Consider the following 27,415-nt stretch of genomic DNA (forward strand, 5'->3'; position numbering starts at 1 on the left):
GCGGGGCAAATAAGTTGTTTGGCTGTGTATGCTGGAAGTGCATAGCTGTATTATAGCAAACTGTGTTTGCATGTGTGCCGTGGCCAGCCTCCTGACACCGCCTATACAACCCCATTGAAAAATAACGAGCAAACATCTCTGGTTCCTACTGGGAAATGGTTCCCACTGACAGCTCAATGTTTGTAAACAAATAACCGATTGAGGAATAACAATCGATGATGGCGAAATCTTTTTCTCCGAAAAAAATCTTTTCCCGCATAACAACAGCTATTCAAACAAACAAACGGTTGCAAGCTATTGGATTGCAGTACAGCAAGTCAATTTGGGTTGATGTGATTAGCTAGAAACACATTTTAGTATTGGAGGAAAAATTCCTTAATATGATTAGGCCAATGTACGTTGTTGCTCTTGAGTTTGATGCTGACCACGAAAACATGGCTGCCTAGCACCGGGTTGGCCGTGGCGCGCAAAGCAAGACACTTGCCAAGCGGTATAATAAAGCTTGAGCTTGCTTGAGCATGATTGGCCTCCCGTGCACAGTGATTTATTTCATCGATTTCACGATCAAAATAGAATAACTTCAAAACTATTGGTTCTAAATGTTTGGTGTCTTCGATGAAGTTTCTTGATATTAAAAGGCGCTTCTTTTGGTATTAGGGGTAAGATGATCAATCCACCTAAAAGTGAGATAAAAATAATATTTTTTTCAAAAAAGTATGTTAGATATTTCAAGTCTTCGGCAAAGTTGTAGAGTATGTTATTACAAACAACTTTGCTGAAGACGCAAAATTTCTATATATTCGCGATAATGAGATATGGAGCATTTTGTCTTCGACACCCCTTAAAACTCGTTTTTTGTACATAACTTTTTAATAGAATTTTTCACATTTTTTGAACCTTCTACAAAGTTGTCTTATCGTTAAAAAATTATAAACAAATTCATGTTAAATTTAAGTTCACTTTCACCTTAAAAAATTACATTCTACGCAAAATGACGCAGCTAGTTTCATGGCAACTTCAAGATCTAACTTTCTACTTTTGCATACAAGTAATAACTTTTAGAAACAAAAGGTTTTTTGCAGTGTTTTTCACAGATTATATATCGTTAATTTAAAATTTTAAGTTTTAAACCCTCCCTGTTAATTACAAATTTCTTGTTAAGGTACATCGGAAGTCGGAACAAGTAAAAATACTGGACAATTAAGACCTTGAGGTACAACTTCCCAGGCCCAGATAGCCGTAGCGGTAAACGCGCAGCTATTAAGCAAAACCAAGCTGAGGGTCGTGGGTTCGAATCCCACCGGTCGAGGATCTTTTCGGGTTGGAAATTTTCTCGACTTCCCAGGGCATAGAGTATCTTCGTACCTGCCACACGATATACGCATGCAAAAATGGTCATTGGCATAGTAAGCTCTCAGTTAATAACTGTGGAAGTGCTCATACGAACACTAAGCTGAGAAGCTGGCTCTGTCCCAGTGGGGACGTAATGCCAGAAAAAAGAAGAAGGTACAACTTCAGTGAAATTAAATTGTCGGGTATATTTCACAAGCTTTATAAAGCTATGATGATATATTTAATACAAATATTCTTTGGTTTTGTGGTGTATGCCACCCTTACATAGACAAATGTGATAAGAGTAAGATAACACTGAAATAAACGAGCATAGGCTCCTAGTCTTCGTACGTTGACTATAGAACAAACAAAACGTCTTTCTTTCATTATCCACCAGAAATACCGTTTTCCATTATCCCTATACTGCCCATAAATGCATGTCAGTCCCATGTTTGCTGGGTTTCCTATGCACATGGGACAATTATGCGTTTATGGGCAGTATAATAGACAGTGAAATCACTTAAAATCTAATCTTATGTATATAAAAGGTTTCAATACAATGTATAACATGTACCAGTTCTCACTGTTGCGCCATTTTCAAAACGCAAGGAAAATTGGAGCATTATGCGTTTCTTTGCAATACTACTTAAATTATTTTTTTTTGTTAGACTTTTAGCCCTAGTAAACTAGTTGTGTAAGTTTGCGGGTCAGTGAAAATGTGAAAGTGAATTCTGCTACCAAGATTCAAGAAATGAAATTAGGAAATTTTGAATGAAATGTTTGCAGGAAAGGCCCTAGTCTATGTTAAGTCCACAGCTGCAAAGCGAAGTCATGCTTAGGTCTGGGTTCGATTTCTGTCGATCCATTTTTTTTTGTTTTAGAAATAGAGAATCACCGTTCCTGTCACATGTAGGGGTGAATCGATTCAAGTAAATGCGAATAAATACTCGATACTTTTAATTCAATCCCAATTAAAATAGGTATTGAATGAAATTACTTGAATCGAATGAGTACTTTCTCATGTACGTTTTTTGGAAAGGCTGGTGCAGCATTTGAGAAATCTTGTTTTATTCACGAAAATTTATCAAGAATTCTGATTCAACAGTATTTTTATTTATTAATTAATCTTCAACGCGATTCTTTAAAAATAGCTATCGTAATCGTTTTAGTTCTATGTTTCCTTTATAATAAAAACTACTCATGTGATTTAAGTAGGTATCGATACATTCCTTAGGTAAACATATGACTTTACCGACGGTGTTGATGACATCAGGTAAATAGCAGAGATTGCGGTGGAAGCTAGCCATTCATCACTATGAAAGCACCAAAATTAGTTTGACCTATCGAAAGGCCGGCTCCAAAGGCACGTTTCCCGCCAATTGGTATATTTGTGCCATGGAGGAAATTGTGCTTATTCTGTAAATCGGGTGAGATCAGACGAATTGAATGAGGTGACAAAGCTCGGCTTGCATCCATTTGAGATCAGCTTCGCTATCTATTAGATATTTTGTAGGTATCGATACTTTTCAATGATACTTTTTTCACATAAAAGTATTGATGCCTTGAAGATAATATATTATCCCTAATACAAAAGCAACAAAATAATAACTTTAGCATAGAACGCTCTTAGTTAAGAAATGTGGCAAGTGTTCGAAGAACAAGCTGAGAAACAAGCTTTGTAATAGTTTGTAACGAAGTCATTCAAAAAAAAAAAAACAATAAACATTTAGTAAATTCCACGAAAGTGTTAATATTGCCCCGATATCTTTTCACCAGTCTTGTTTTCGAACCAATTATCGATCTTTGTTTTTTCAATTCATATCTTGCATTTACTAAGACATAATTGCAATGATTGATTTATTTCCTTCGATTTTCTGTTCGGATTAGTACATTTAAGTTTAATCGATTTTCGTAAAATTTTACAATGCAGTCTGATGAAAGACGATGAATAGTGATGGAAAGTGAGAAACATGTCAGCTAAACCAGACCAAGAAAAAAAAACAAATACAGTCACCCCACGCAGTTGAATCACCCACAATTTATGAATCAGCTGACTTCAAAAGACAAAATTATTATCAAACTTGCCACAAAACATCACAGAATTATTTTTACTGATAAGAAACTATGTGTAAAAATAATTCTGTGATGTTTTGTGACAAGTTTGATGATAATTTTGTCTTTTGAAATCAGCTGATTCATAAATTGTGGGTGATTCAACTGCGTGGGGTCACTGTACTTGAAAACTAACAAACTGCAAAGAATTGGCATTTCATAATCTGAAAATAAGAAATCATCAAATGTTTTATGCCCTTAATTCCCCTGTACAGCCATATTTTCATCTAAATTGTAAGGCACTCTTTGATATTTTTATTTCATTGAAGTTGTGTCTCAAGGTGTTAATACTGGATTACTTACTCCGATAGACCTTAACAAGAAAATTGTATTTAACAGGGAGAATTTAAAGTTAAAAATGTTAAATGAACGATTAACACTCCCGTGCAAAAGTCTGGGTTCACCCCCTAAAAAACATACAAAAGTGTTTTGTCCATATCTCTGTGATTATACGTCTATGGTGCATTTGGAAGGCAATGAGTTTTTCTCACTACGTAGGTGAATTTCAAAAAAAAAATGTTAATTTTGTATATTAAATTCATACTTAAAGTTGTGACATTTATTAAAAAAAACTCACTGAAAAAACATGGCTGATTTCCTCAGCATTGGATTGACCAAAATTCTAAGAAAAATGGCCATTTTTTTCAGTGTGTTTTTTTTATATCACAACTTAAGGTAAAAATTTAGTATACAAAATTCAAAAAACTGTTTTCGGGAAAATACTTATGAAGTAAGAATAACTCATTGGCTTTCAAATTCGCTATAGAGAGTTTAAATTGGACGTGTAATCACAGAGATATGGACAAAACACTTGTTCATGTTTTTTAGGAGGTGAACCCAAACTTTTGCACGGGAGTGTATCATCTGCAAAAAACCTTTTGTTTCCAAAAGTTATTACCTGTATGCAAAAGTAGAAAGTTAGATCCTGAAGTTGCCATGAAACTAGCTGCGTCATTTTGCGTAGAATGGAGATTTTTAAGGTGAAACTGGACTTAAATTTAACACGAATTTGTTTATAGCTTTTTAACGATAAGAGATAGAAGGTTTGCGTGTTCAGCAAAAATGTTTATTTTATCGATCCAAACAACTTTGTAGAATATTAAAAAAATGTGAAAAATTCTAGTAAAAAGTTATGTACAAAAAACAAGTTTTAAGGGGTGTCGAAGTCAAAATGCTCCATATCTCATTACCGCGAATATATAGAAATTTTGTGTCTTCGGAAATGTTGTTTGTAATAACATACTCTACAACTTTGCCGAAGACTTGAAATCTCTAACATAATTTTTTGAAAAAATATTTTTTTATCTCACTTTTAGGTGAATTGATCATCTTACCCCTAATACCAAAAGAAGCGCCTTTTAATATCAAGAAACTTCATCGAAGACACCAAACATCTAGGACCAAAGTTCTGAAGTTATTCTATTTTGATCGTGACATCGATTAAATAAATCACTGTGCGCTCAGATGAGTTTGCAATGCCTCGTGGCAGCATAGGTGAAGCCGTCACACTGCGTTCAGTTTTTGCGACCGTTTTTGACCCCACGTAACGGCTTCAAAGGATCCCGGGGTACACGTCGCCGGAGAAGGACGTGATCGCCAATTTCGCTCCTTTGGCAGGCAAGCCTTTTTCATAAACCAGCAAGAGTCAAGAGGAGAACAAACCCCCGACTCCCCATTACAGCGAGCATCATAGCACCGAGAAAACCAGCACGGCATCGTTGCAAATTGCCGACGGCGCTTCAACTTGGTTTGGGCGCCACTGCAGGATCGAGTGGATGTACCGCACTCACGAAGAGTGCAGCAGCAGAAGATCACGCGTAACGAGTGCGCGCCGCAGAAGTTGATCCGCACACGCAGATAGAGCTAGAGGGAAGTTAGTGGGAAATGAATGTATATTATGGTTTGTCTGAGAGTTTTCTGAATCCGGAGATATTCCAAAATACCTTGGGGGACCGACGCATAGCTCTAGCCCACGTGAATATTTCAGGCTATATATTTATCATTCTTAATTATTCGCTTTTCAAAACAATACTTGAATGAGAGTATGTTGTGAAGCAAATCGGTGTGGTCGTTATTGAGTAACGAGCATTTATGTTTCTGCTACCAGGCGGGTCGTATAAAGATCTTGAAAACTTCAAAATACATTTGGGTTTATTCTACGAGTGGCGTGAGGTGAGAAATTTCGGTCTCGTATATCGAGGCGACAGTTCTCGACTTGAGTGAAGTAACTCTCCATTTGATTTACGGTGAGTCACTTCACTCGAGTCGAGAATTGTAACCTCGCTACGGTACGTTCGCAATGTGGCCAAATACATAAGCTTGTCTGTAAAAAGCTTGGAATGTCAAACAAATGAACATGGATCTTTCGGATTGCCTTCGACAACAAACACACGAGGCATTATTTTTCTCATTTGTTTCATATAATTTTATTCCTTATATAGTTTTTTTTTGTTTTTAATAATTATATATAATATTATTTCATTACTTTTTAAACACTTTAGTTTTACTAACATTTTATTTTTCATTATTATTTTGTTTTTTTTTTAGTATTTTCTCATTCGTGTTTTCTATCGGTTTTCATTATTTTTCCCGCAATTTTTTTTCATTTGCTGGATTCCTCACAAGAAGTGTTTACTATGTTCATCATTTTGTTTCTTCTTTCTTGCATGCTGCTTCACTTCCTCCGTTGTTTCTGTCTCCTCCTGCTCGGTATTGTTTTTTTTTCATCAGTTATGTTTTATCATCATCTAGTTCTACTATTCCCACAACTCTCTCTGTTTCATTTGTGTTGTCTCCCTCTTTCGCGAGCGATTCGCGAACGTTCTATGAGTCTCTCGGTTTGGGTATGCGTATGCGTGTGTGTATGTGTTTGTGTTTAAAGTTTTATTTCCACTTCCTGTTGTTTGTCTGATCTTTTTTCTCTGTTTTGTCGGGTGTGATTGAGATACGACGTAATACAAAATTAATAGTAATTTATTATTTTATTTTTGCTTGCCCTCTGTGTGTTTCTCTTCCCTATCCGCACAGTCGCGTACGTTTATTTGTTTAGTTTCATTCAACAACGCGCATTCTTCTTCCCCTCTCCTATAATGCTTGAATTGTTTGCTTTGCATGCAAGCCACACACATATTTTTTCCTATATTTGTTGCAATTGTTTCGGTAAGAAAGTTAATATTTATACAACAAAAGGTTCGTTTCCGACTTGACTTCCGCTAAGTATGTGTATTTTTTAAGGGATCTCCTAAGGTTTTTTCTCGCTTGATCTCTCACTTTCACATTCACGCTTTTTCAGCAGTCGCTCATTTCGATCGTTTCAGTAGGACGATATAAGTGTTCGAAATAAAATTTCCTCAAATCTAGTTAAGCTTTCAAAGGAACAATAACATACTGTTACCGATAGTAGTCGAAACAAGCAGCATTTAAGTGGTGAAACAATAGAAATACGAAAATGTGGCGCATGTAACCGATCGAGAGTTTGAGCAATTGGAAGTTGGATTGCACGTTCACTAAGATCAGATTTCAGTTATTTTTGTGTCAGGGACGGGAGACGAATTAGGGAAGTTGTTCCGAAAGTCTTGTTCTATTGGTTTTTCGGTTGTGTAAAAGTGTGTCTGAGACTGGACTTCACCTATTCTTCTTATTCTTTGTTACTTTCCGACTTTGACTTCGACTAGGGTTGTGTGTGTCTGTGTAGTACTACGATTTGACTGAGTGTGTATGTATGTGTGAGTTTGTTTCAATTTCTGACTGATTTGCTTTGTTTCTGTTGAAGATTATTCGCATGCTTTTTGTTTTGCCTATTTGTTTTGTCACATGCTCTAAGTTAGTGTTTTCTTTCAACTCCTTGTGTTCTTGTTTCACAATTTTCTCATTTCTGTTAAGTAGGCTTATCCTGGTTTGTTACTTACTTGCAGGACTTCTTGTTTTCTTTACCTCTCTAGATAGTTTGAAGCACAGTTCTTTGTTTAATTGTATTAGCAATAGATGCGGCTGCCTAAGTTCTTTCCACAGGTGATTTATAGCGTTTGTTTTCTTTGTTTACTTTTTTGTTCAATCACACCAACACAATGTGTTTGTTTTTATTTTTCGCCTAAGTTTTTTTTTCTTGTTTTTTTTTTGTTCGCCTAACACTAAAAAACATAGCGCTCTTGCAAATGCGCTCGCTCTCACGCACACACTCACTCACATATTCGGTGTCGCTTTCTTCATCCTTTAACTGTTTTGGTGAACGCGCGCACTCACGCACACATAGCCGCAGCAACAAAGTATGATTGTGTCAGTGTGGGTGTGTGTCTCTCTGTCTAATTGTCACATGCTTGATTCTCACTCATGCACCACTCGCGCACGCACACTAATTTGATACATTTACATGTCTAAATATTTATATTTGATGTATGATTCCATATAGAACAAAGCAGGCGCGCGCGTAAAATCAAAGGAAAACAGTTTGCTTTTGCTTGCTTTTGTTTGTTTTCATCGCAATTTTCTCAGAATGACAGGTTATTTGTTTTCGTTTTTCTACTACCATCCAACTCTGACGAATAGCCAATAAATGGATGCTTTTGCGTTTGTGTTAGTATGAATTCAAATCTCAATGAGCGTGATTGCATGTGTGTGTGTGTGTGTGTTTGTGTTGCACTATGTTAATCATATTTTTCGCCATCGAATAAACTATTCTGAGAACGCTACTTTCTTTTGACTTCTCTATTTTCTTTTTCTAATTTCGCATTCACGCCCACAGCACTCACCCTCTTTTACCACCCTATTTCATCATGCGTGTGTTTGTGTTTGTGTATAGCAATTATAATAGTAATAGTAATGATAATAATAATTTCAATATAACTACAACAAATACATTTTCTCTTCTCTACTTTCGCCTCAGCGTAATGTGTAAGGGAGTGTGTATGTGTGACTATTTGTTGTCTGATCACTCCGAAAAATCTTCTTGAATGTACAGTTCCGAGAGAGAGTGTGTGTGTATGTGAATGTGTGAATGCTATTGGCAATGAACTACTGTCGCTCGCTCTCTCGCCATTACCAAGCTCTCACCGCACATCCGAAAAAAAAATGCAAATGTTTTTGAATGGGCATGCGTGTGTGTATATGTTGATTTCCAATAAGTTACAATTACTATATCGCACAATTATTTCAATTAAGTTTGATCTTTGACGTATTAATCGTCCATAATTTTTTACTATTTTCCAGTTGAACTGCCGTTTGTGACTTTTGGAGAATTCGGTTCATTTCTAGTTCCTGCCTGCCAAAGGGTTGAAGAGTTCGTTCCTCGATTGAGGTGTAGGTATGTGTTAGGATGTGAAAATGGACGATTGTAGTGTTTTGAGATTAAATGAGGTTGAATAATTTACCAAAAAGATCAAAATGTATCTGATTCAATCATATTCGAAAATTCTGCACGTGTTTCTTAGGTCTGCAAATCAGGGAGCTGTGAAACTTGAAGAAATAGTTTAATAGGCAGGGACGAGCACCTTGACATTCTATGTTATTTTTAAAAGTTTCCTAGTATAGTCGAGATTCTACCCAGGATTTAGGATGTTGGTTCCAGCGGACAAGTATGCAAAATGGTAAAATGGTTAATTGGCAAAGGAGAATTTTAGCTGATACGCTATGAATAAGAACTCGCTGAATTGATAAGTTTCTACTAGCAAAGTCGTTAGATATAAGTGAGCCATGACTTTGGTTTGAATGAAATTTTTACTTTCTGTTCACACGTTAAACTAACAAGTCGTTTTCTTTCTTATCTAAAGATACAATAGGATATGGACCTATCGTTTTTAAGCCGAAGCTCTGAAAATTCAAGATGAATTCCGAAAGTCAAGCAGGACCAAGCGGCAGTTCCGTGCAAGGAATTACAAGTCTACCATGAATCGAGCGGTTATCCGGACGAGAGAACTGGGCTACTTGGAAGTTTACCGTTCAAACGAACCTCGAGCTGGAAGATCTCTGGGAAGCCGTCAAGCCGGCGCTGGGAGAGGACGAAGCCGTGGAAACTGCGAAGGACCGGAAAGCAAGAGCCAAGGGAATTCTTCTCATAGAACCGGTGAATTATGTTCACGTCAAGGAGGCGAACACGGCACAGGAAGTGCGGGGAAACCTAGAGCGGGCGTTCGAAGATTCCGGCCTAACCAGGCGGATCGGTCTCCTCCAAAAGCTGGTGAAAACCGATCTGATGAGCTGTTCGTCGATGTCCGAATACGTGAATCGGATAATTTCCACGGCCTATCAACTCAACGAAATCGGATTCAACATTTCGGAGGAGTGGATTGGTGCCCTGCTACTTTGCGGTCTGCCGGAGGAATACAGGCCAATGATCATGGCCCTGGAAAATTCTGGAATCAAGAGGTGCGAATTCCATCGGCGAATGTGGCGTTGTTGTCGAACGGTAAACGTAACCATGGTAACCCCAGCCACGGCAACGATAGCAAACACAACCGTGGAAATCAATCGAAGCAATCCACATCATCGAAGGGACCGAAATGTAGGAAGTGTCACAACTACTGGCACATTGCGAAGGACTGCAGAAGCACGAAAAAAGGAGACGCTTTCTGCAGCGTCCTGTCTACGTTCGAATGCTTACTGGTACTTTGATTCTGGAGCCACCACTCACATGACACGAAACAAGGCTCTGTTGCAGAACGTGAAGCCGTCCAGTGGCACTGTGGTGGCCGCGAACAAGGCCGCTATGAAGATTGAGGGAACAGGAACCGCTGCTCTCAAGCCCGTCTGGAAGGACCAAGGAAGTGAAATATCCATGAGCGATATCTACTACATTCCACAGCTGTCCGTGAATCTCCTCTCCGTCAACAAAATCCTAAGTAAAAGGTACTCGATGATGTTCGACAACACTGGCTGCTAGGTGATGAATTCGACCGGCTACTGGATGCCACGAAAATGGACTATTCAAACTGAAACAGCACGAGCGCAGCGGAGCCGGCAAGGCGTTGGCTTGTCTGTCGGATGATTCCATGGACGTCTGGCATCGACTCATGGGCCACCTCAGCGCGGCGAATTTAAAAAAGGTAGCGAGAGGTCTGGTGAGCGGCATGGACAATCGTCGAGCGGGCTAAGTGCATGCTATTTGAAGCAAACCTGCAAAAATCGTTTTGGGCAGAAGCAGTTTCGACGGCGGTGTACCTCATCAATCGATCGCCGACCCGCGGTCATGGGATGACACCCGAAGATATGTATGCCGTGAATCAGTTGAGTCGGTACAATTCGAATCCCGGAGTGCAGCTATCTCGTGGTGCTGCAAGCGCCAACCAACAATTGCCTTATCGACATTGCGAGGAAGAGTATCGTGGTGGACAGGACTCACTGCACAATTCGGAGCGACAGGTCCAAGATCCATCAACTGCGACAACCAGAGCACCATTGCGATTGCTAAGAACGGTGGATACAACCCTCGGATCAAGCACATCGACATCCGTCACCATTACATACGGGATGCGCTGGAACGAAAAATAATAAACCTGAAATATATTGAATCGGAGAATCAACTCGCCGATGGCCTCACGAAAGCATTATCACGTATGAAGCTGGAAAATAATCGTGAAATCGTGGACAGTTTTGAGAAAAAATATGATATTCATTCTACAGTAGCCAAACAAAGCCAATCGCAGTCAGCGAAGCCAATGAAACTCACGCCTATCGCTGCTGTAGGCAAAGAGCCTTGAAAATTGCAAAACACCCGTTGCTAAGGGCAACCCAAAATTATTGTACAAAAATGTTCTATTTCCCGCATTTAGAGCCTTTAATGACTCTAACGATTTAAAAAATTCATGCACCCAACATAAGCAACTTGATGAGATTCACGTTTTTGAACTACTGTGCTGGAAAAGCCACGTGATTTTCGCGAAATTGAAGCCTACTACTATTACCATTCCCGGCACTGATCGTGGTGTCCTAACTTAAAGAGGAGTGTTAGATATAAGTAAGCCATGACCGGTTTGAATATTTTTTTTTACTTTCTGTTCACTAAACGAACAAGTCGTTTTCTTTCTTATCTGAAGATACAATAAAAGTGAAACAGATCGAGTAGTTTTGACTTGCAGAAATTATCAATGATGTGCAGTGCAACAACAGTTAGGGACTACAAGATACGAAACTCCTGCCATCCTGAAACTCAAAAAGCTTCAAATGAATCTTAGATTTCTTCAATTACCCAAGCAACGGTCGAGACCCACGGTGAAAACGTACTTCATGATAGCACTTCTCTGACTAATTCCTCTAAAATGTGGCCGGGATTCCTGCAGGGGATCCTTTCATGAGTTACTGTAGGGTCTAGGAATCCTTGCCTAAATTTCTCATAGGAATTATCTCTGGATTTTTTCAGGATTTCTTTTCCGAAAAATACTCCAATAGTTTGTCCAAGCGTTTCTTCATGTATAATTCCATGAATTTATCTACGGGATTTCTTAGGGGATCCTGCCAGAGGTTCCTCTTAGAACCTTTCCAACGGATTGATCCATGAACTACCCAAGTAATTAAAAAGCACTTTTATTCGCCCTGCATGCAAATATAGTGCTATTGTACATTTGTTATGCCGTGTAATAGCCCAATAAATCCACAAAGGCAAATTAGCTCCTAAAATTCCTCCAGGAAATACTCTAAACGTTCTTCTTGGGGTTTAATCTCTCCATCCATTTTTCCAAGATTGTGTCAGGGATTTGTTTTAAAATTCTTCAAGGGATCCATGCAAGAATTTCTCCAGAAATTTTCCCAAGGAAGTAACCAGAAATTTCTCCAGAGACTTCTCGATGGACGCTCCTAAGTCTGAGAGAAAGCGATCCGATGCTCCACGTCCCATCGGAGGTCGATTTCCTCTCAATGGTTGGCATCCTACTCCTTAAGTTATGCGAGACTCCACAGCCCCTTTCCGGAATCTGTCCGAAGATGAATATTCCACGAATTTCAACTTTCTAGAGAACGTAGAAAGCCATTAGGTCACACAGGTAGTAGTCTTTAGATTAGGGTGATTTTATGTGGTTATTAGGGTGAGCATATGATTCTTAGTAAATTCCATCTCAACCACCAACATTTTCCTTAGAATCCCATGACCCCAGGTATTGAGGGAAATCAATATTCAACTAGCCAATCCAAAGTACCCATTGTCTCCTACGGGCGAACTTCAAGCAATGCCGAACAAAGGAATGTATTGTATTGTTTGCGTGTAGTGTACCATGTGCGAATGAGTGTGCTATGAACGGATCATGGCTCGATCGATCGATTGTATGTGCTGTCCAGACGCTGTTACGACTATTGATTTTCTTTAGCTTTGCTTCGCATTTATGGCTCTCTGTCTCACTATTGTTTGTATGCCACCGTTTAAACCTTTCGCTTGTGTAATTTCTTTAAAGTGACCCTAAAATAGCCTAAAACAGAGTTTTGTCCATTCTATCATTAGTTTTTTTTTATCTCCTGGCGCGCCATATTCATCTATGACACTTGGTGGATGTCGGTTTTTATTTAGGAAACAGAAAAAAAAACTTCCATTCAATTATTACAACATTGTTGACACTTCGGTTACCGGTTGAGTATAATGCGTCGTTTAATGTATCCGCGTTCGCGCGTGCCTTAGACTGAATAGTGATCTATTGTTTTGTGTTTTCTGCTTTACTTCCACTTTGCTTGATTCCGTTTGAGTTAGCATTAGCCTGTATTCCGCTAAATCTATTAAGTTCTATGCTGTGTTTGTGTGTGATTTTTTTTGGTTACCAGTGTATTTCCGCATTTTAATCCACATTCGCTAATTGTTAAAATTCTCCCATTCATTCCATTGTTGATAAGCCAGCGTATTGTGTTTTTCTTTATTCTGCCTGTTTCGTTCTATAAAAGGATTGATTCGAACAATATTTCTCCCGCACCCTGCCAGAGAGAGAGATAGCAAACACTTTTATCATTCAAAATTTGGTTAAAGTTTGTCCACAGTGTTGCCGTCTTTCTTGCCTCGATTTTTCTTTTTTTATTACAAACTATCAAACAATCTTGATTTGCTTCACGGTAGGGATTTTTAAGTGTTACCAGTTCCAACGGTCAACAGAAAGGCGAAAACGAGTTTGTGTGTGCTGTGTGAGAGTGTGTGTGAGTGATGATGAGTGTAGATCAAAAGGATGAAGTGGTGTGCGCATGAAAGAAAGGAGGCGGAGCGTTGAGAGATGGAGAGCTTCTCTGTGGTAGGAGGAAGTAACGTACACCCTGTGATAGGGTGAAGCAGGGCGGAGCATAGCCAGGGACATGTAGGTATGTGTTTCTGTATGTGTGTATGTATGTCTGTTTTTTTTATTGTGGTTAGGAAAGGGGACGATTTTAAAAGTAATATTATTCAGTACATCACTTGCTTAGCGGCGCTGCGGCGGTATTGTTGGTGGCGGCATTGGGAGTCGTGGCGGAGGTTGACGCAGGCTGGTGACTGGTAATCGAGCCCGGGGGCGGTGGTTGCGACGAGGCTCCACCGGCCCCGGCCAAATTGCTAGCGGATGTAACGGACGACGGTGACGAGGACGACGATGTGGATGTGGCGGATGATAACGCGTTGGGATTTAGAGACGACCCGGAACCGGCCGTCAGGGAAGAACCGCCGGGTCCGTCTGCTATCACGCCGCCAGCACCGTCTGGTCGGCGGGCACTCTCGAGTTCATGCAGCCGCTTCCACAGCTCTTCCCGTTCTCGTTCTCGTTTCTTCTCTCTGTTGATGGTGGAGCGTGACATGAAAATATGAAAAGGAAATGTAGAATTAGTAGAGTTCAGGAACAGTTATTAAGCTTTGTGTTGCTTACGGATATGAAGTAAAACTAACGAAGATGGTTTTGTAAGTGTTACCATAATTTATCTGAGTGCTCTCATATTCATACTAGTAATAACCCCGATTTAATCAGAGCTGTAGCAGTCGACGATAAACAGACGCTCATAATATGTTGCACATCATGATTGTTACAGAGGGCGAAAAGTAAAAGATTCTCCCAACTTTCTTAGAATTCAACCCCTGTTGTATGCACAAATTATTTCTACTGTTACAAGTTTTGATACTACCTAAAGCAACAAAACAATACCTACTTCTCAGTGTTACAATAACAGTATTTTCGAGTGCTGCTTTTCATACAAATTCTCGCTTAATTCATGATCTGATAATTTATGACCATCTTCGATGGTAATGGTGAACAGTGTAGTTTGTTTCTGCAATGCAGTGATAAATAAATTGAATTACGTGTGAGATAGTGAACTTGCCGCGGAACAACGATTTCCATCGCGAGCAAAATTGTATTTTGAAACAGGGTAAGTAGGAGGCAAATTGTGTCTAACGCTTGTCCTCGCTTAATTTTGCATTAAAATTTGCCCCAGCGAAAGACGGGGTAAGACGAACCACCTTCAGTTTGGCATGAAAATGGCGGTTTTCTTAAACGTTCACCAAGCATTTTCCATAAACACAGAATTTTTGACATTCCGAACCATTTAGGATGATATTTACATTAAATTTTCCATAACAAATATCAAAAACAAAGTTTCGTCGATATTGAATTTGATCTAAATTTAACAGATGCTCACTTAAGCATTTTGGAAGGGATTTTTTTTGTAAAAACATAACAAATTTCCCGTCCATGCATCAACAGAAATGTGAAATATGTTTCAGTGAAGTAAAATATGAATTGTAAATATTTAGCTTTGAAATGAGGCCACAGTTGTGAAAATTCCGCAAGCGGGGTAAAACCGACCACTGTTGATGAGGTAAGACCGCCACCCATAATTTATACCAAATAAAATGTCTAAACCATTTTAAAAGTTGTTACCATGTTTTCATTACTATTTAACTTTGTGATTGATTAAGAGGAGAAGAATGCAGCGCGGGCGGTCATGCTGCAGCAAGGGATTCGACAGAACGTGGAACGTTATAGACGGAAACGACAACAGCAGACCCGCTTTTTTCGGGAGAAAAAACGCCGGCTGGAGGAGACGGAGTGCGATGAGATGGAACAGCTGTGCCGGTCTCAAGAAACACGTAAGTTCTATCACAAGGTCAACGCATCCCGCAACGGCTTCATGCCGCGAGCCGAGATGTGCAGGGATAAGGATGGGAGCATTTTGACGGACGAGCGTGAGGTGATCGAAAGGTGGAAGCAGCACTTCGACGAACACCTGAATGGCGCTGAGAGCACAGGCAATGAAGGACGGGACAACGGACGAAATGCCTTCGTCAGTACTGCGGGCGATGGAAACCAACCAGCCCCCACTTTGAGGGAGGTTAAGGATGCCATTCACCAGCCCAAGAACAATAAAGCTGCTGGTAAGGATGGTATCGGAACTGAACTCATAAAGATAGGCCCGGAGAGGCTGGTCATTTTCCTGCCCCTGCTGATAGGCACAATATGGGAAACAGAACAGCTATCGGAGGAGTGGAAGTAAGGGGTAATATGTCCCGTCTACAAAAAAGGCGACAAGTTAGATTGTGAGAACTTTCGAGCGATCACTATTCTAAATGCGGCCTACAAAGAACTATCCCAGATCATCTTCCGTCGTCTGTCATCTGTAGTAAACGAGTTTGTGGGAAGTTATCAAGCTGGCCTCGTTGACGGCCGATCGAACCAGATCTTCACTGTACGGCAAATCCTCCAAAAATTTCGTGAATGCCAGGTCCCAACGCATCACCTTTTCATCGATTTCAAGGCGGCATACGATAGTATCGACCGCGTAGAGCTGAGTGAAATCATGGACGAGAACAGCTTTCACGGAAAGCTTACGAGACTCATAGCAAAGATGGAAGGTATGCAAAATTGTGTAAAGGCTTCAGGCGAACATTCCAATTCAGAGAACGACAACAAGGTGATGGACTTTAGTGCCTGTTGTTCAATATTGCACTAGAAGGCTTAACAGCCGGGGTACGATTTTTACGAGATCCAGTCAATTTGTTTGCTTCGCGGATGATATGGACATTATCGGCCAAACATTTGAAAAGGTTGCAGACCTGTACACCCGCCTGAAACGCGAGGCAGCAAAATTTAGACTGATGGTGAATGCGACCAAGACAAAGTACATGCTAGTTGGTGGAGCAGAGCGCGACAGGGCTCACCTAAGTAGCAGTGTTACGATAGACGAGGATACGTTCGAGGTGGTTGACGAGTTCGTTTACCTTGGATCCTGGCTGACGGCTGACAATAACGTTAGCCGTGAAAAACGTAGGCGAATCACCAGTGAAAGTCGGGGTAACTATGGCCTTCACAAGAAGCTGCGGTCAAAAAAGATTCACACCTGCACCAAATCTACCATGACGGGCTGTTACCAATTATCGAAATTATGCCGACAAAATGTAAATTGTTTTCTTGGAGTGCATACAAGCCATCAATAAACGCAGCTTACTACATCACATTATCTCCATTCTCTCGCATACTACAAGCAAATCGATCAAAACTGCTTCGATCTTCAATACCCGCACAGTCGCAATACACGGAGCCAGATAATATTCAGTCGACTCGTGGACCTGAAACAATAGCACGCTCCAGAGTGCTCTGAATAGTCGATGCAAATGGTTGCCTGCCTAGTGCGAGTTAAGTGCATGTTAAATCCAAAAGTGCATAAAACAAAGCATGTCCTTACTGGTGGTGCAAATTAGGTTCACGAATAACTGAAGGTAAAATGCAGTGTACAACCTCACCTTATCCATCCTAACGGAACTATTGATTTGTGTAGGCGAATGCACCATGTGCTGACCACGTGCCAGTGGTCAGTGAGCAATACCATCTCGCACAAACAGGTAATGCGAAAGCTTTTAAAACTACATGCTCTAAAACCACTCTTGCGTGCTCATTAGGAACCACATAGGCCAGATTGCGAGTTCTAGACATCACTTGCTTCAAAAGCAGTTCACACTCGATTCTAGTGGGCCCAAACGAAACGGGACGCCGCACAAAATAGTGTCTGCTGGTAAACCCCGTGAAGCTTGAACAAGCTGAGCCAATTCCCAACATAAGGACGACAAGGCCTTCAACAGGTAAATTCCGGCAAACATGCTACAGATCAACGGTACCTAACCATGCGTCGTGGCCCTTCAACAGAAGGCCTTTTATTTGCAGCCTACCAATATATTGGCTCTACCACGGCAGCCCCTACGGGTTCGTGATAGGCTTAAGACGAATGCCAGAAAAAGTATGTATAATAGATATAATTATTTATTTATCTTTATTAGGGAGATTTTCAGCCCTTGGCTGGTTCATCTCCGTAGGAATAGATATAAGTTAATCATGAACGGTCAGTTTCATTAAGTAACAACTTCCTCCCTTGTCATTTATAGTTTGAATTGAGTCGATCATTGCTTTTTCTATTGCCTTGGCCAATCGGCTGCTGGCACGTCTCAAACAATTTGAGTGGCTAGCCGGAATAGCAAAACTTTGAGCATACCACCCGATTGAGCATTTTTTCCCTCAGTGGTCATTTCGTTTAGAGATTTAGCATTTTTGCGTTGCCCTCCATTAGACAGAATCCTACACCTAAAAGGAAAACTGTTACATTGGCGCCCAGACTAAAAACCCACGTTAGCGTCTTGCCATTCGCGTGCTGTCAAGTGAGTGATCAGTGAGTTTCAAGTGAATTAGAGAGCGCATCACTGCGCAGCATACCCGACGAGATGGATTTGAATCACCTTACACCGGAGGAAATAGATTTCGAACTATTAGTTCGGAACACGACAGGGATGAGACGAAAGAATTTGGAGTGGAAGCTTTCGCGACTGCAGCAACTGTTAGACAACGAGGTCAATGGAGCACCTGAACCGAGCTGCTCATCGTATGTTAAGTCGGACATGGACAGCATATACCATTGTCAGACGAAGCTTTCTCCGATTCTACAGGCCTTGAACACCGCGTTCGGACAAAGGAAAGAGAGCCAGGTGATTTCGTTGAAGTCAAGACTGCTGCACTACAAATTCAGGATTTCGCTCATTTCGGATCCGACCATCCTTTCCAACGCCAAAAAATCGCTGGAGAAGGTTAGAAATGCGGTGCAGCATATCGACGAATTCTGGCAGGAGTCCACGGAAGATAAGGATGGGAAAATAAATCCTTAAGGTCTTCCAAGTGAATCGGAGACACTAAAGCGTTTAAAAATTGCACAGTTGCAATCAAGCATCATCGAGGCCACGAAGCAGCAACAGATGTTACAGCAGGAGCTACGACAAGATTTGCAGATTGACGAGGCCAAGGAGAAAAGAGATCCACAACAATCAATGGAACTTCATCAGCAGCAGCCAGAAAACCAGAACCAATTCGAAGAGCAGCATCCATGTGATCAGCAGATGCTACCAACATCAACCTCAACGGCCACAGGATCAACAGCATCATCAGCAGCATCCGAATCAGCAGCAGCATCAGTTTTTGACACAACAGGCACAGCAGATGCCCCAGCAGAATCAACTTCCAGGCCAGCAAGAGGATTGGGAGCAACAACGGCAACGAGATTTCCAGCAAGAACAAAGTCTTCATCTGCTGCCGTCACCGAAGGTATGGATGAGCAAACCCTACTACGCTCAATCAAGCACTTGCTTAAGGTGAAACTCCTTTGAATCCACTAATAACTGTATAAAAGTAGTAGTACTCAAAAAATATTCTCCTATTTGTTGGTAATAGTGAAATTATAAATGATAAGACGTTGTTGCCAGGAATCGCTACTTCAATTTGAGTCTTTTCCCCTTCGACTAAATATGATTGCTTGATGTCGTACGTAACCATCAACGTATCTGACAGCCCTGCAAGCGAGCAGCCGGCGTAAAATTAGAAAAATAAAAAAAAGAAATGTTGTGATCAAGTGATTGTTTTTAGCACGGTTTGGTGAAATTTTAAGTTGTTTTCATCAGAAATCCACCAATAATTGTTCTTTAATTAACAAGTAGTGAAAGTAAACTGTGTAGGAGGTTCTATGTTTAGCGAAAGTGGTAAAATTAGGCGAAAAGTGTTCTTCGTTCGCAGGCGGATAAGTGTAAACAATTGTAGCAAAGTTAAACGTCCGTGTTGAAAATTAGCACGGTTCATGAAATTTCCATCAGCTACTAGTGTTAAAACTACGGAAATCGTAAGGTAATAGTGTTCTGATGTCTCGTTAGCAATTTGGGAGTGAACTTAGTGTAGGTAAGTGAAATATTTTGAGAAATAATGTGGACTTTCAGAAATGCGTTTGTATATGTGAGGAAGCCATTTTCACTGCCATGACAGGGATTCCTTCCTATATGTCCTTAAAGGGCGTGCGCTCCAATGGTACACACGCTCGTATCTGGACCTCACAGCTTGGGAGATCTTCAAGACAGAAGTAAAACAAGAATTTCTGCCTCCCAACTATTCGGAGATCGTGAAACAGGACCTATACCAACGATTCCAAGGACCAAATGAACCATTCACAACATTCTACAGGGACTTAGTGGCGGCGTTTGAAATCGTGGATCCAGCAATATCCGAATCCGAGAAACTCTTCATTGTCAAGTCACACCTCAATTCGGATTTTTCACCAATCGCCTCAGCGTCCAGATCTGGCAGCGTTCGCGAGCTTGTCACAGTTTGCAAAGATTTCGAAGTTTCACGATCCTATCGCGGACGACCTACGACAGCGGCAAGATCTTTAGGACCTCGGGCAGAACCAGCAGTATTTCAGCGGGCAACGATCAACAGAATGGACAATCCAAATCGGGCACCCCTGAACAGGCAACAATTTGGGACAGCGCAAATGAACACGATCGAGCTCAATCAAGGTTTCGAAGAATACTTGGATGCGGTGGAGATCATAGAGCGAGAAGCGCTGCAGCAGGACATGGCGTATCGCAATGAGATGTTGTCAAACACGGTGGAAGAGGTGAATACCATACGGGCCCAAACTCACTGGAGAGGAAGATCATCCGACAATGCTTTGGAAGCGCCGGTTAGAGAAAGTACCAACAGAGATCTAGTAATCGCAATAGTATGCTGGCAATGCGAAAACCCAGGTCACACCTATCCACGATGCCCCAACCCAAAGCGCTTTCTGTTCTGCTATAGTTGCGGGAAAAAGGCTGCACCACGCGCAACTGTGACGCTTGCATCTTACGGTGGAGGCAACTAGATACACAGAACGGCTCTCAGGTTCCGGGAAACCGGACTTGGGAGAACTCACAGTAAAGGATGTGGGGTCTCCCATACAACACAGCGTTACCTTGTTAAGCAACATACCTTCTTTCTATAAGGCGGACTCCATAATAATCAATACAAATACCAACGACAACCGCCCATACGCAGTAATATCCGTGCTGGGCCATGAGCTTTGAGGACTCCTTGACAGTGGCGCAACCTGTAGTCTCATTGAAGGCTCACTAACGAGAATAGCGGATGAACTGGAACTTCGTAAATTTCCGGTCATAGAAGAAGTAAAGACGGCAGACAACTCAGCACATGCAGTATCATTCTTCTCGCACGTGCCTATTGCATACAACAACAAATCAGTCGTTTTTTTGCGTTGCCCTCCATTGGACAGAATCCTACACCTAAAAGGAAAATTGTTACAGGGCATGGCACGTGGACGATGCTCGAGGAGGACATGCAAGCACTTGGAGTCTTCGAAGGCCGAGTACGTTGGACCATCTCGCTCAACTCGCCAAAGCTGGAAGGATACGATGGGCAGGGTATGTTGCAAGAATGCCGGTCAGCAACCCTGTACAGATGGTGTTCGCTTCGGATCCGGTTGGTACTGGCGTGAAATTGTTGATTCAGTGTATCTGTTTAGATGTTAACTAAATAAATGAAAAAATGACAGAGTTGAATTTTCAGTTGGTATCGCGAATGCCAACAATGATCCAACCATGGAACTCAAAATGAGTCTACCACAAAAGGTGCCGCCTCAGTTCCTCGATCTCCTGTTCCTCCTGTTTACTTGGGCTTATTCTACGAGTGGCATAAGGTGAAAATTGTCGATCTCCTATAGCGAGGTCACAATACTCGACTCGAGTGAAGAGACTCTCCATTTGATTTTCACGGCGAGTTACTTCACTCAAGACGAGAATTGTCACCTCACTATTACGAGACCGACAATTCTCACCTCACGCCACGCGTAGAATAAACCCAAATGACATGACCGAATTTAACAAGGATTCGACGTTTTCATATTAGGGCTTTATTCTTTGGGTTTGTAATTTTCAACTATAATTCAGCCTCCTGTGATTCCATTTGTGATTCGACCGTTTGCGATTCGGCATTCTGTAATTCGGCTTTCTGTGATTTGGGCCCTTTGTGGTAAGCTAGAATGTCTTCGGCCTTTTATGATTTGGCCTTTTATGATTAGGCTCTCCGTGATAATCACCTCAAAATACATTTGAATAGCCACGACCACGTAATTTACCATAGCATAGAATCATAGTTAGAGAGCTTTTCCTAAATTGCATCTCGAATTTAAAGGTTTTTTGGAGTATCATTCAGTTTTTTTGTGGCATGCTTCAGGGGAAACTCTAGGCAACAGTTCATGATAAAATAATATAAACTTAAGTGAAATATTGAACGTAACAATCATTCTAGCTGAATTACAACCCGGTAAAATATGATGGTTGCTTCATAAGAAGTAGAGATGATAACATAGTATTTGCTCATGGACTTCAAATAAATCTTCCTTAAAGCACAACCTTTGGCATGTCATAGCTCCTGACGTACCAGGGGGTGGCATGAGCCAATATTTACCAACCCAACATTGATTCAACATGTCGTCCAGTGTTCTTGTTTTGAAAGAGAAAAACATATATTTTTTATGGGTAGGGGACATCAATGATACCTCGCTGATGCGTAAAACATCAAATAAAGTGCGATAAGTTTAATTGCCAGATCTAACACTAGCAGCGTATAAGCCGTATACTCGAAAATCAGGAGCAAGTTTAAGGCAAACCAACCAGAAAGTGGGTACTAAAACGTGAAGTACCAAAACGATGTGAGGAAGCGCCGACATGTATGCAGGATGACAGCCGTATCAGTCCCCTGTTATGTACAGTGTAGTAAACTTTGTGATAGCATGTACTTCCAAAGATTAACCAAATTTAATTAACCATATAGGGAACTGTACGTCGGAGAAATAATCATTTGCAAACAATCATAACGCAAAATTTCGTTTGATTTTTTTTAGATGTGAATTATTCATATTTACAGTTACTACCCTAAATCACGTTCATCCCTTAACACGTAACCGGTTTTACTCGCAAACGACCTGAACAACGATACTCACTTCTGTCGCTCCGCCTTGTAGCTGGCCGTCAGTTCGTCGAACAGTTTGGAGTTCATCTCCATAAACGTTTTCAGCACGTTGTAGACGAGGGCCACGATCGTCTGGTTCCAGTGCTCTTTGCTAATCCGGTACAAGGCCGGGAACATAATCGGCATGATGACGGCGTTGTTGTCCTCGATCAGCGACATCGCATACTCATTGTTCCAGAAGTAAAGCGCTCGTTCGGCGACCTAAAATTGTGACGGTTGTAGGAATTTTATTTGATAATTTTATATAAAAAAAAATCGAAAAACGTACCTGAAAGTGCGGACTTGAGACGCACTTGGAGATTTGCCGGAACAGTGGTTCCTGGATTTTGATGAACTGTGGCGGTTCGATCACGTCCAGGATTTCCTCGATTTCGCCGAGGAACATCACCTCCTTCTGGGAGCAGGTCTTTGGCCAGAACTTGAGCAGCCCGCGCACCACCGGTTCCGTCAGCGAGGCGTCCTTTTCCAGGAACTGCACCACGCAGTACGCGAGCTGAGCATGGTACAGCGATAACACCTTGACCTTGTGTAGCGGTAGCAACACCTTCACCAGGAACTGCTTGTGTTCCGCTTTCAGCGGCAGGGCAAAGCCGTTGATTATGCTATGGAAGGAAAGAAAGGGACAGGAGCAAAACGTTAATCACCAATATAAAAGCATTTGATATCAATTGGTTGAATCGATAGAACTGCTGTAAGGTCTCATTTGAAGGACAATGAAAGCCAATCTTGTTCACTAGAAGTAGAAATGAGATTTTAATTAGATTTGTCTTCCTAGCGTTATTTTTCCGATTCATTCCGCATATCTTAGTCAAGTGTGAAAATCGAATGACATTCGACGCGATACGATGGCAGGTGCTTTACGATGACGAACAATGCTCGACAGCGCAAATTGGGTCAACCCTGGCCGTTAAAGCGAGGGACATCATCAAATGCAGGAACAATACGGTAGGCGGAATTAATTTATATGCTAAATATGTAGCGCTTATCATTTTGCACCGATGACAATTGATCGCATGGTCAGCAAACAGGAACGACAGTCCGATGCACTGTCTGACCTATCCTGCTCCACACCTGCTGGTTGAGGTGTGAAACTGTCGAGGTATTTAACATACGATTCTTTACATCGTTGTTGGTAGGTTTGAATGGTAATTGGGTAAGTATGAAGGCCAAATTATGGTTGCATCAACAAGTGGTATGTGCATTCCATAGATTATTTTGCTTTTTTATGGATATAAGCAATAAGCTAATGGTATACTGGGCAAGTTCCTTATGAAATTAATAAAGGATTCTTCTTGTAATTGCCGACGGATTTTCAGGTGAAACAACAGATTTTCTTGACAGACTTCCTAAAAGATGCATGGGCCCAGTCTTGGGAACTGTGACCACAATTCATCACAGTTCATCGATTCTGCCATTCCACCAAAACACAAAGCAGCAGCAGCATCAATACCATCAGGCGTTGCGCTGCCAACGGTTCACACACTGCTTGACTGTTTTTGTCTCTCCACTATGACCATTTCCGGGCAGCCATTCCAAGCTGAATGATTGAAAAAAGTGTTAAATCATTCAATCGCTAATATTTCGCTTGTGTTTTCAACTAATTGAAATCTATTAGCTCTAACAGAAAGACAATAATCATTCCGTTACGATACATATAAACAAGTTCAATTTCATACTGCCTTTATCGAGCAAAAATGCAAAACCCCGAAAACCGCAAAAATCGTGTCACCACTGTGCTCGAGTCATTTCGCATTCGGGGTTGAAAAACGTTAGGAAGAAGAAGATTACATTTTTGAAGAGCCGTGACATTTTTTTGTTTTGAACCGTCATGGTTTGCTTTGGATGTTGATGGTCGTGTAGAAAGATGTAAATGTAGAGGCGGTAAATGTTTGCTCCAGTACTTTTCTCATCCCTGCATGGGCCTTAACATGCTTGCAAAATTCATGAAGAAATAACAACTAGATTCTTGGTGGATATCTAGGAATCGACGGATGCGTCATGTTATTCTTGGAGGAGGCTTGGCAGAAGGTTCTACTGAAATCCATAGCTCCTTAGTGGATCACTCACGAATTCCTTGGAAAATTGTTGGTGAAGTTTCGTATGATATGATGCAAGCATTTATGATGAGATTCTTAGGAAAATTTTGACGTACAAGGGAGCCGAATGGTTAGAGTCCGCGGGTACAAAGCAAAGTCATGGTGAAGGTGTCTGGGTTTGATTCCCGGTCGGTCCAGGATCTTTTCGTAATGGAAACTTCCCTAACTTCCCTGAGCATCGAGTATCATTGTACCTGCCACATGATATACGAATGCGAAAATGGCAACTTTGTCAAAGAAGCTCTCAGTTATTAAACTGTGGAAGTGATCATTGAACACCAAGTTGAGAAGCAGGCTCTGCCGCAGTGAGGACGTTTGCTAAGAATAAGTAGGGCGAAAAATATTGAAAATTATTAAATTGTGCATATATTTATAACTGTATTTTAAAATTGCCGCTTTGAAGATTAATATTTTATTGGTAGAATCCTCTCTTTTCCTTTCCTTGATGCATTCCTGTTGATAAAGGGGATTTTTCAATGCTTGGAAAGCTTCTCACAGGAGCTTTGAGAGCTTTTCTTCAAAGGCTGAAGGCTTCTGCCAGTTGTTTGGGAAGCTTCTCTCAAAAGCGTGGATATTTTGCCCTAGAAGCTTGGAGAGATTGTTGCAAAAGCTTGCAAAAATAAATTTCTTCCAGAATCTTAAAAAGTTTCTCCGAAAAGCTTAGAATGTTACTTCCAGCTTTGAAATTTCCTCCCAGAAGCTTTGTAACCTTTCCTAGAAGCATGAGAAGTTTCCTCCAGAAGCTTGGAAAGCTTCTCCAAGAAGAATAGGAAGCTTCAGACAGAAGTTGCGGAAGATTATCCTAAATGATTTTGAAGATCATTTATCTTGCTTCTTTAAAATGTTGTGTATTAATTAGAAGATAGCGTATGTTTTTTTTTGTTTATTGTAAGCTTCCCCATGAAACCTGCAAAACTTCCCCAGAACCTTGGACATTTGAGGAGCTCTCTCAGTAGGTTGGGAAGCTACTTTCAAATGCTTGGGAAGCTTGTCTCAGGTGCTTGTGATGCTCCTTACATAAATTTGTGAAGCTCTTTCCGGAAGCTTCTCAAAAATGCTAGTCCAAAAAGCTTCAGAAAGTTTTTCTCGGAAGGTTTTTCCGGGCGTTTTGTAAAGAACTTGTTAAATTTCTAAATGATTCTTAGGAAGCATCTGCCAGCAAGCTTGGAAAGCTTCTTCCAGTTTTTTCAGGAGGCGTTTGGAGAGCTTTTTCAGGAGGCTTAGAAATTTTTTTCAGGAAGCTTAGAAAGCATGAAGAAGTTTCCTGGAAGCTTGTAAAACTTCTCCCAGGAAGCATGAAAAACTTTTTCCTGGAAGCTTGGAAAACTTCTTACAGGAAGTTTAAAAAATTTCATCCAGCAAATTTGGAGAGCTTCTTCTAGAAGGTATGGAAAGCTTCTTCCAGCAAGTTCATCCTGGAAGCTTGGAACGCTTCATCCAGGGAGTTCAGAAAGCTTCTTCCAGGTACCTTGCAAAGCTTCTTCCATGAAACTTGGAAAGCTTCTTTCAGGAAGCTTGAGTAGCTTCTTTCAGGCGGCTTGGAAAATTTCTTCCAGAAAGCTTGAAAAGATTCTACCAGGATGCTTAGAAAGCTTCATCCAGGAAGCTTGGAAAGCTTTTTCAATGAACTTTAAAAGCTATTTCCAGGAGGCTTAGAAAGCTTCTTCATTCAGGAAGGTCATAGGAATGAGTTGTACATTTTTTAATGAGATCCTCGATAAATCTTGATGAGTTATTGTTTGTATACGTAAACTAAATCAAGTATTTATTCACTTCTATTTTTGTTTTTTCGTTTTTTTTTTGTTACGGATTCCTCATTTCTTGACTTACTTCTGACAAGATACAAGGTGGATTCCTTGTTGTTCGGTTTCTTGTAGAATCTTTGGTGTATGATTCGACTCCTAGTACATTCCGGCGGACAAAATGTTTTTAATGAATGAGATCTCTAGCGGAGTTTTGAATAAAACCTTTGTAGTTATCTAGCGAGAACCCTTGACGAGCTTGTGGTGAGATTGTTTGTCTTTTACCCGGTGACATCGGTGAGAAAATGTTATGGTTTATACTTGGATAGATTCTTCCAAAATGCTCGTAAAACTTGTCCCAGGGACCTTGACAAGATTTTCTAGGAAACTGTGAAAGCTTCTTGTAGAAAAATTGAAAAGCTTCTATCAGGAGCTTTGAATACTATACCCAGGAGGCTTGAAAAGCTTCTTCTATAAGGCTTGGAAAGCTCTAATCTAACATCTAATCAACCTTCCTGGAAGAAGCTTCCCAAGCCTCCTGTGAGACTTCTTCCAGGAAGATTGACTAGGGGAAGGGGTGGTAAAATAAACACCGTAAGGAAATCATATTGTTTCTGATAGAAAAACGAAGAATTTGAATAGTTCTATCGCACAACATCAAACATAGAGATGTTATTTACAGTAGCGACACGAATTCAGACTAAAGTAGCTAAATTTTCACATATTTTTATCGCTAGCAAAAAAAAACGAAGCAAATGTTCATTTTAGCTGTTGGTGGTAAAATGAACATCATGCAAAATACGTGAGCAAAACAAATATTTTTGAAAATTTTCATTGCATTTCCGAAAATATATCCATAAATGATTGTAACTTGTTCAAAAGA

The 27,415-nt window shown here is 40.7% G+C and overlaps 1 protein-coding gene across 10 annotated transcripts in view; it reads right to left on the bottom strand.

Moving 5' to 3' along the window:
• Window positions 1-12,768: 12,768 nt before the first annotated feature.
• LOC5570245 (serine/threonine-protein phosphatase 2A 56 kDa regulatory subunit epsilon isoform) overlaps window positions 12,769-27,415 on the bottom strand; it is a 219,532-nt gene continuing 204,885 nt past the window's right edge. For all 10 annotated transcript variants that reach the window (XM_021857396.1, XM_021857393.1, XM_021857392.1 and 7 more), the window contains 3 exons: window positions 22,963-23,296; window positions 22,666-22,895; window positions 12,769-14,146 (listed from right to left, as the gene is read on the bottom strand). In XM_021857396.1, the coding sequence (XP_021713088.1) occupies window positions 13,792-14,146; window positions 22,666-22,895; window positions 22,963-23,296 (919 nt within the window). In that variant the 3' untranslated portion in view covers window positions 12,769-13,791. The remainder of the gene's footprint in view (window positions 14,147-22,665; window positions 22,896-22,962; window positions 23,297-27,415) is intronic.

Source organism: Aedes aegypti, chromosome 1 (assembly GCF_002204515.2).
Source record: "Aedes aegypti strain LVP_AGWG chromosome 1, AaegL5.0 Primary Assembly, whole genome shotgun sequence".
NCBI classification, from domain to species: Eukaryota; Metazoa; Arthropoda; class Insecta; order Diptera; family Culicidae; genus Aedes; species Aedes aegypti.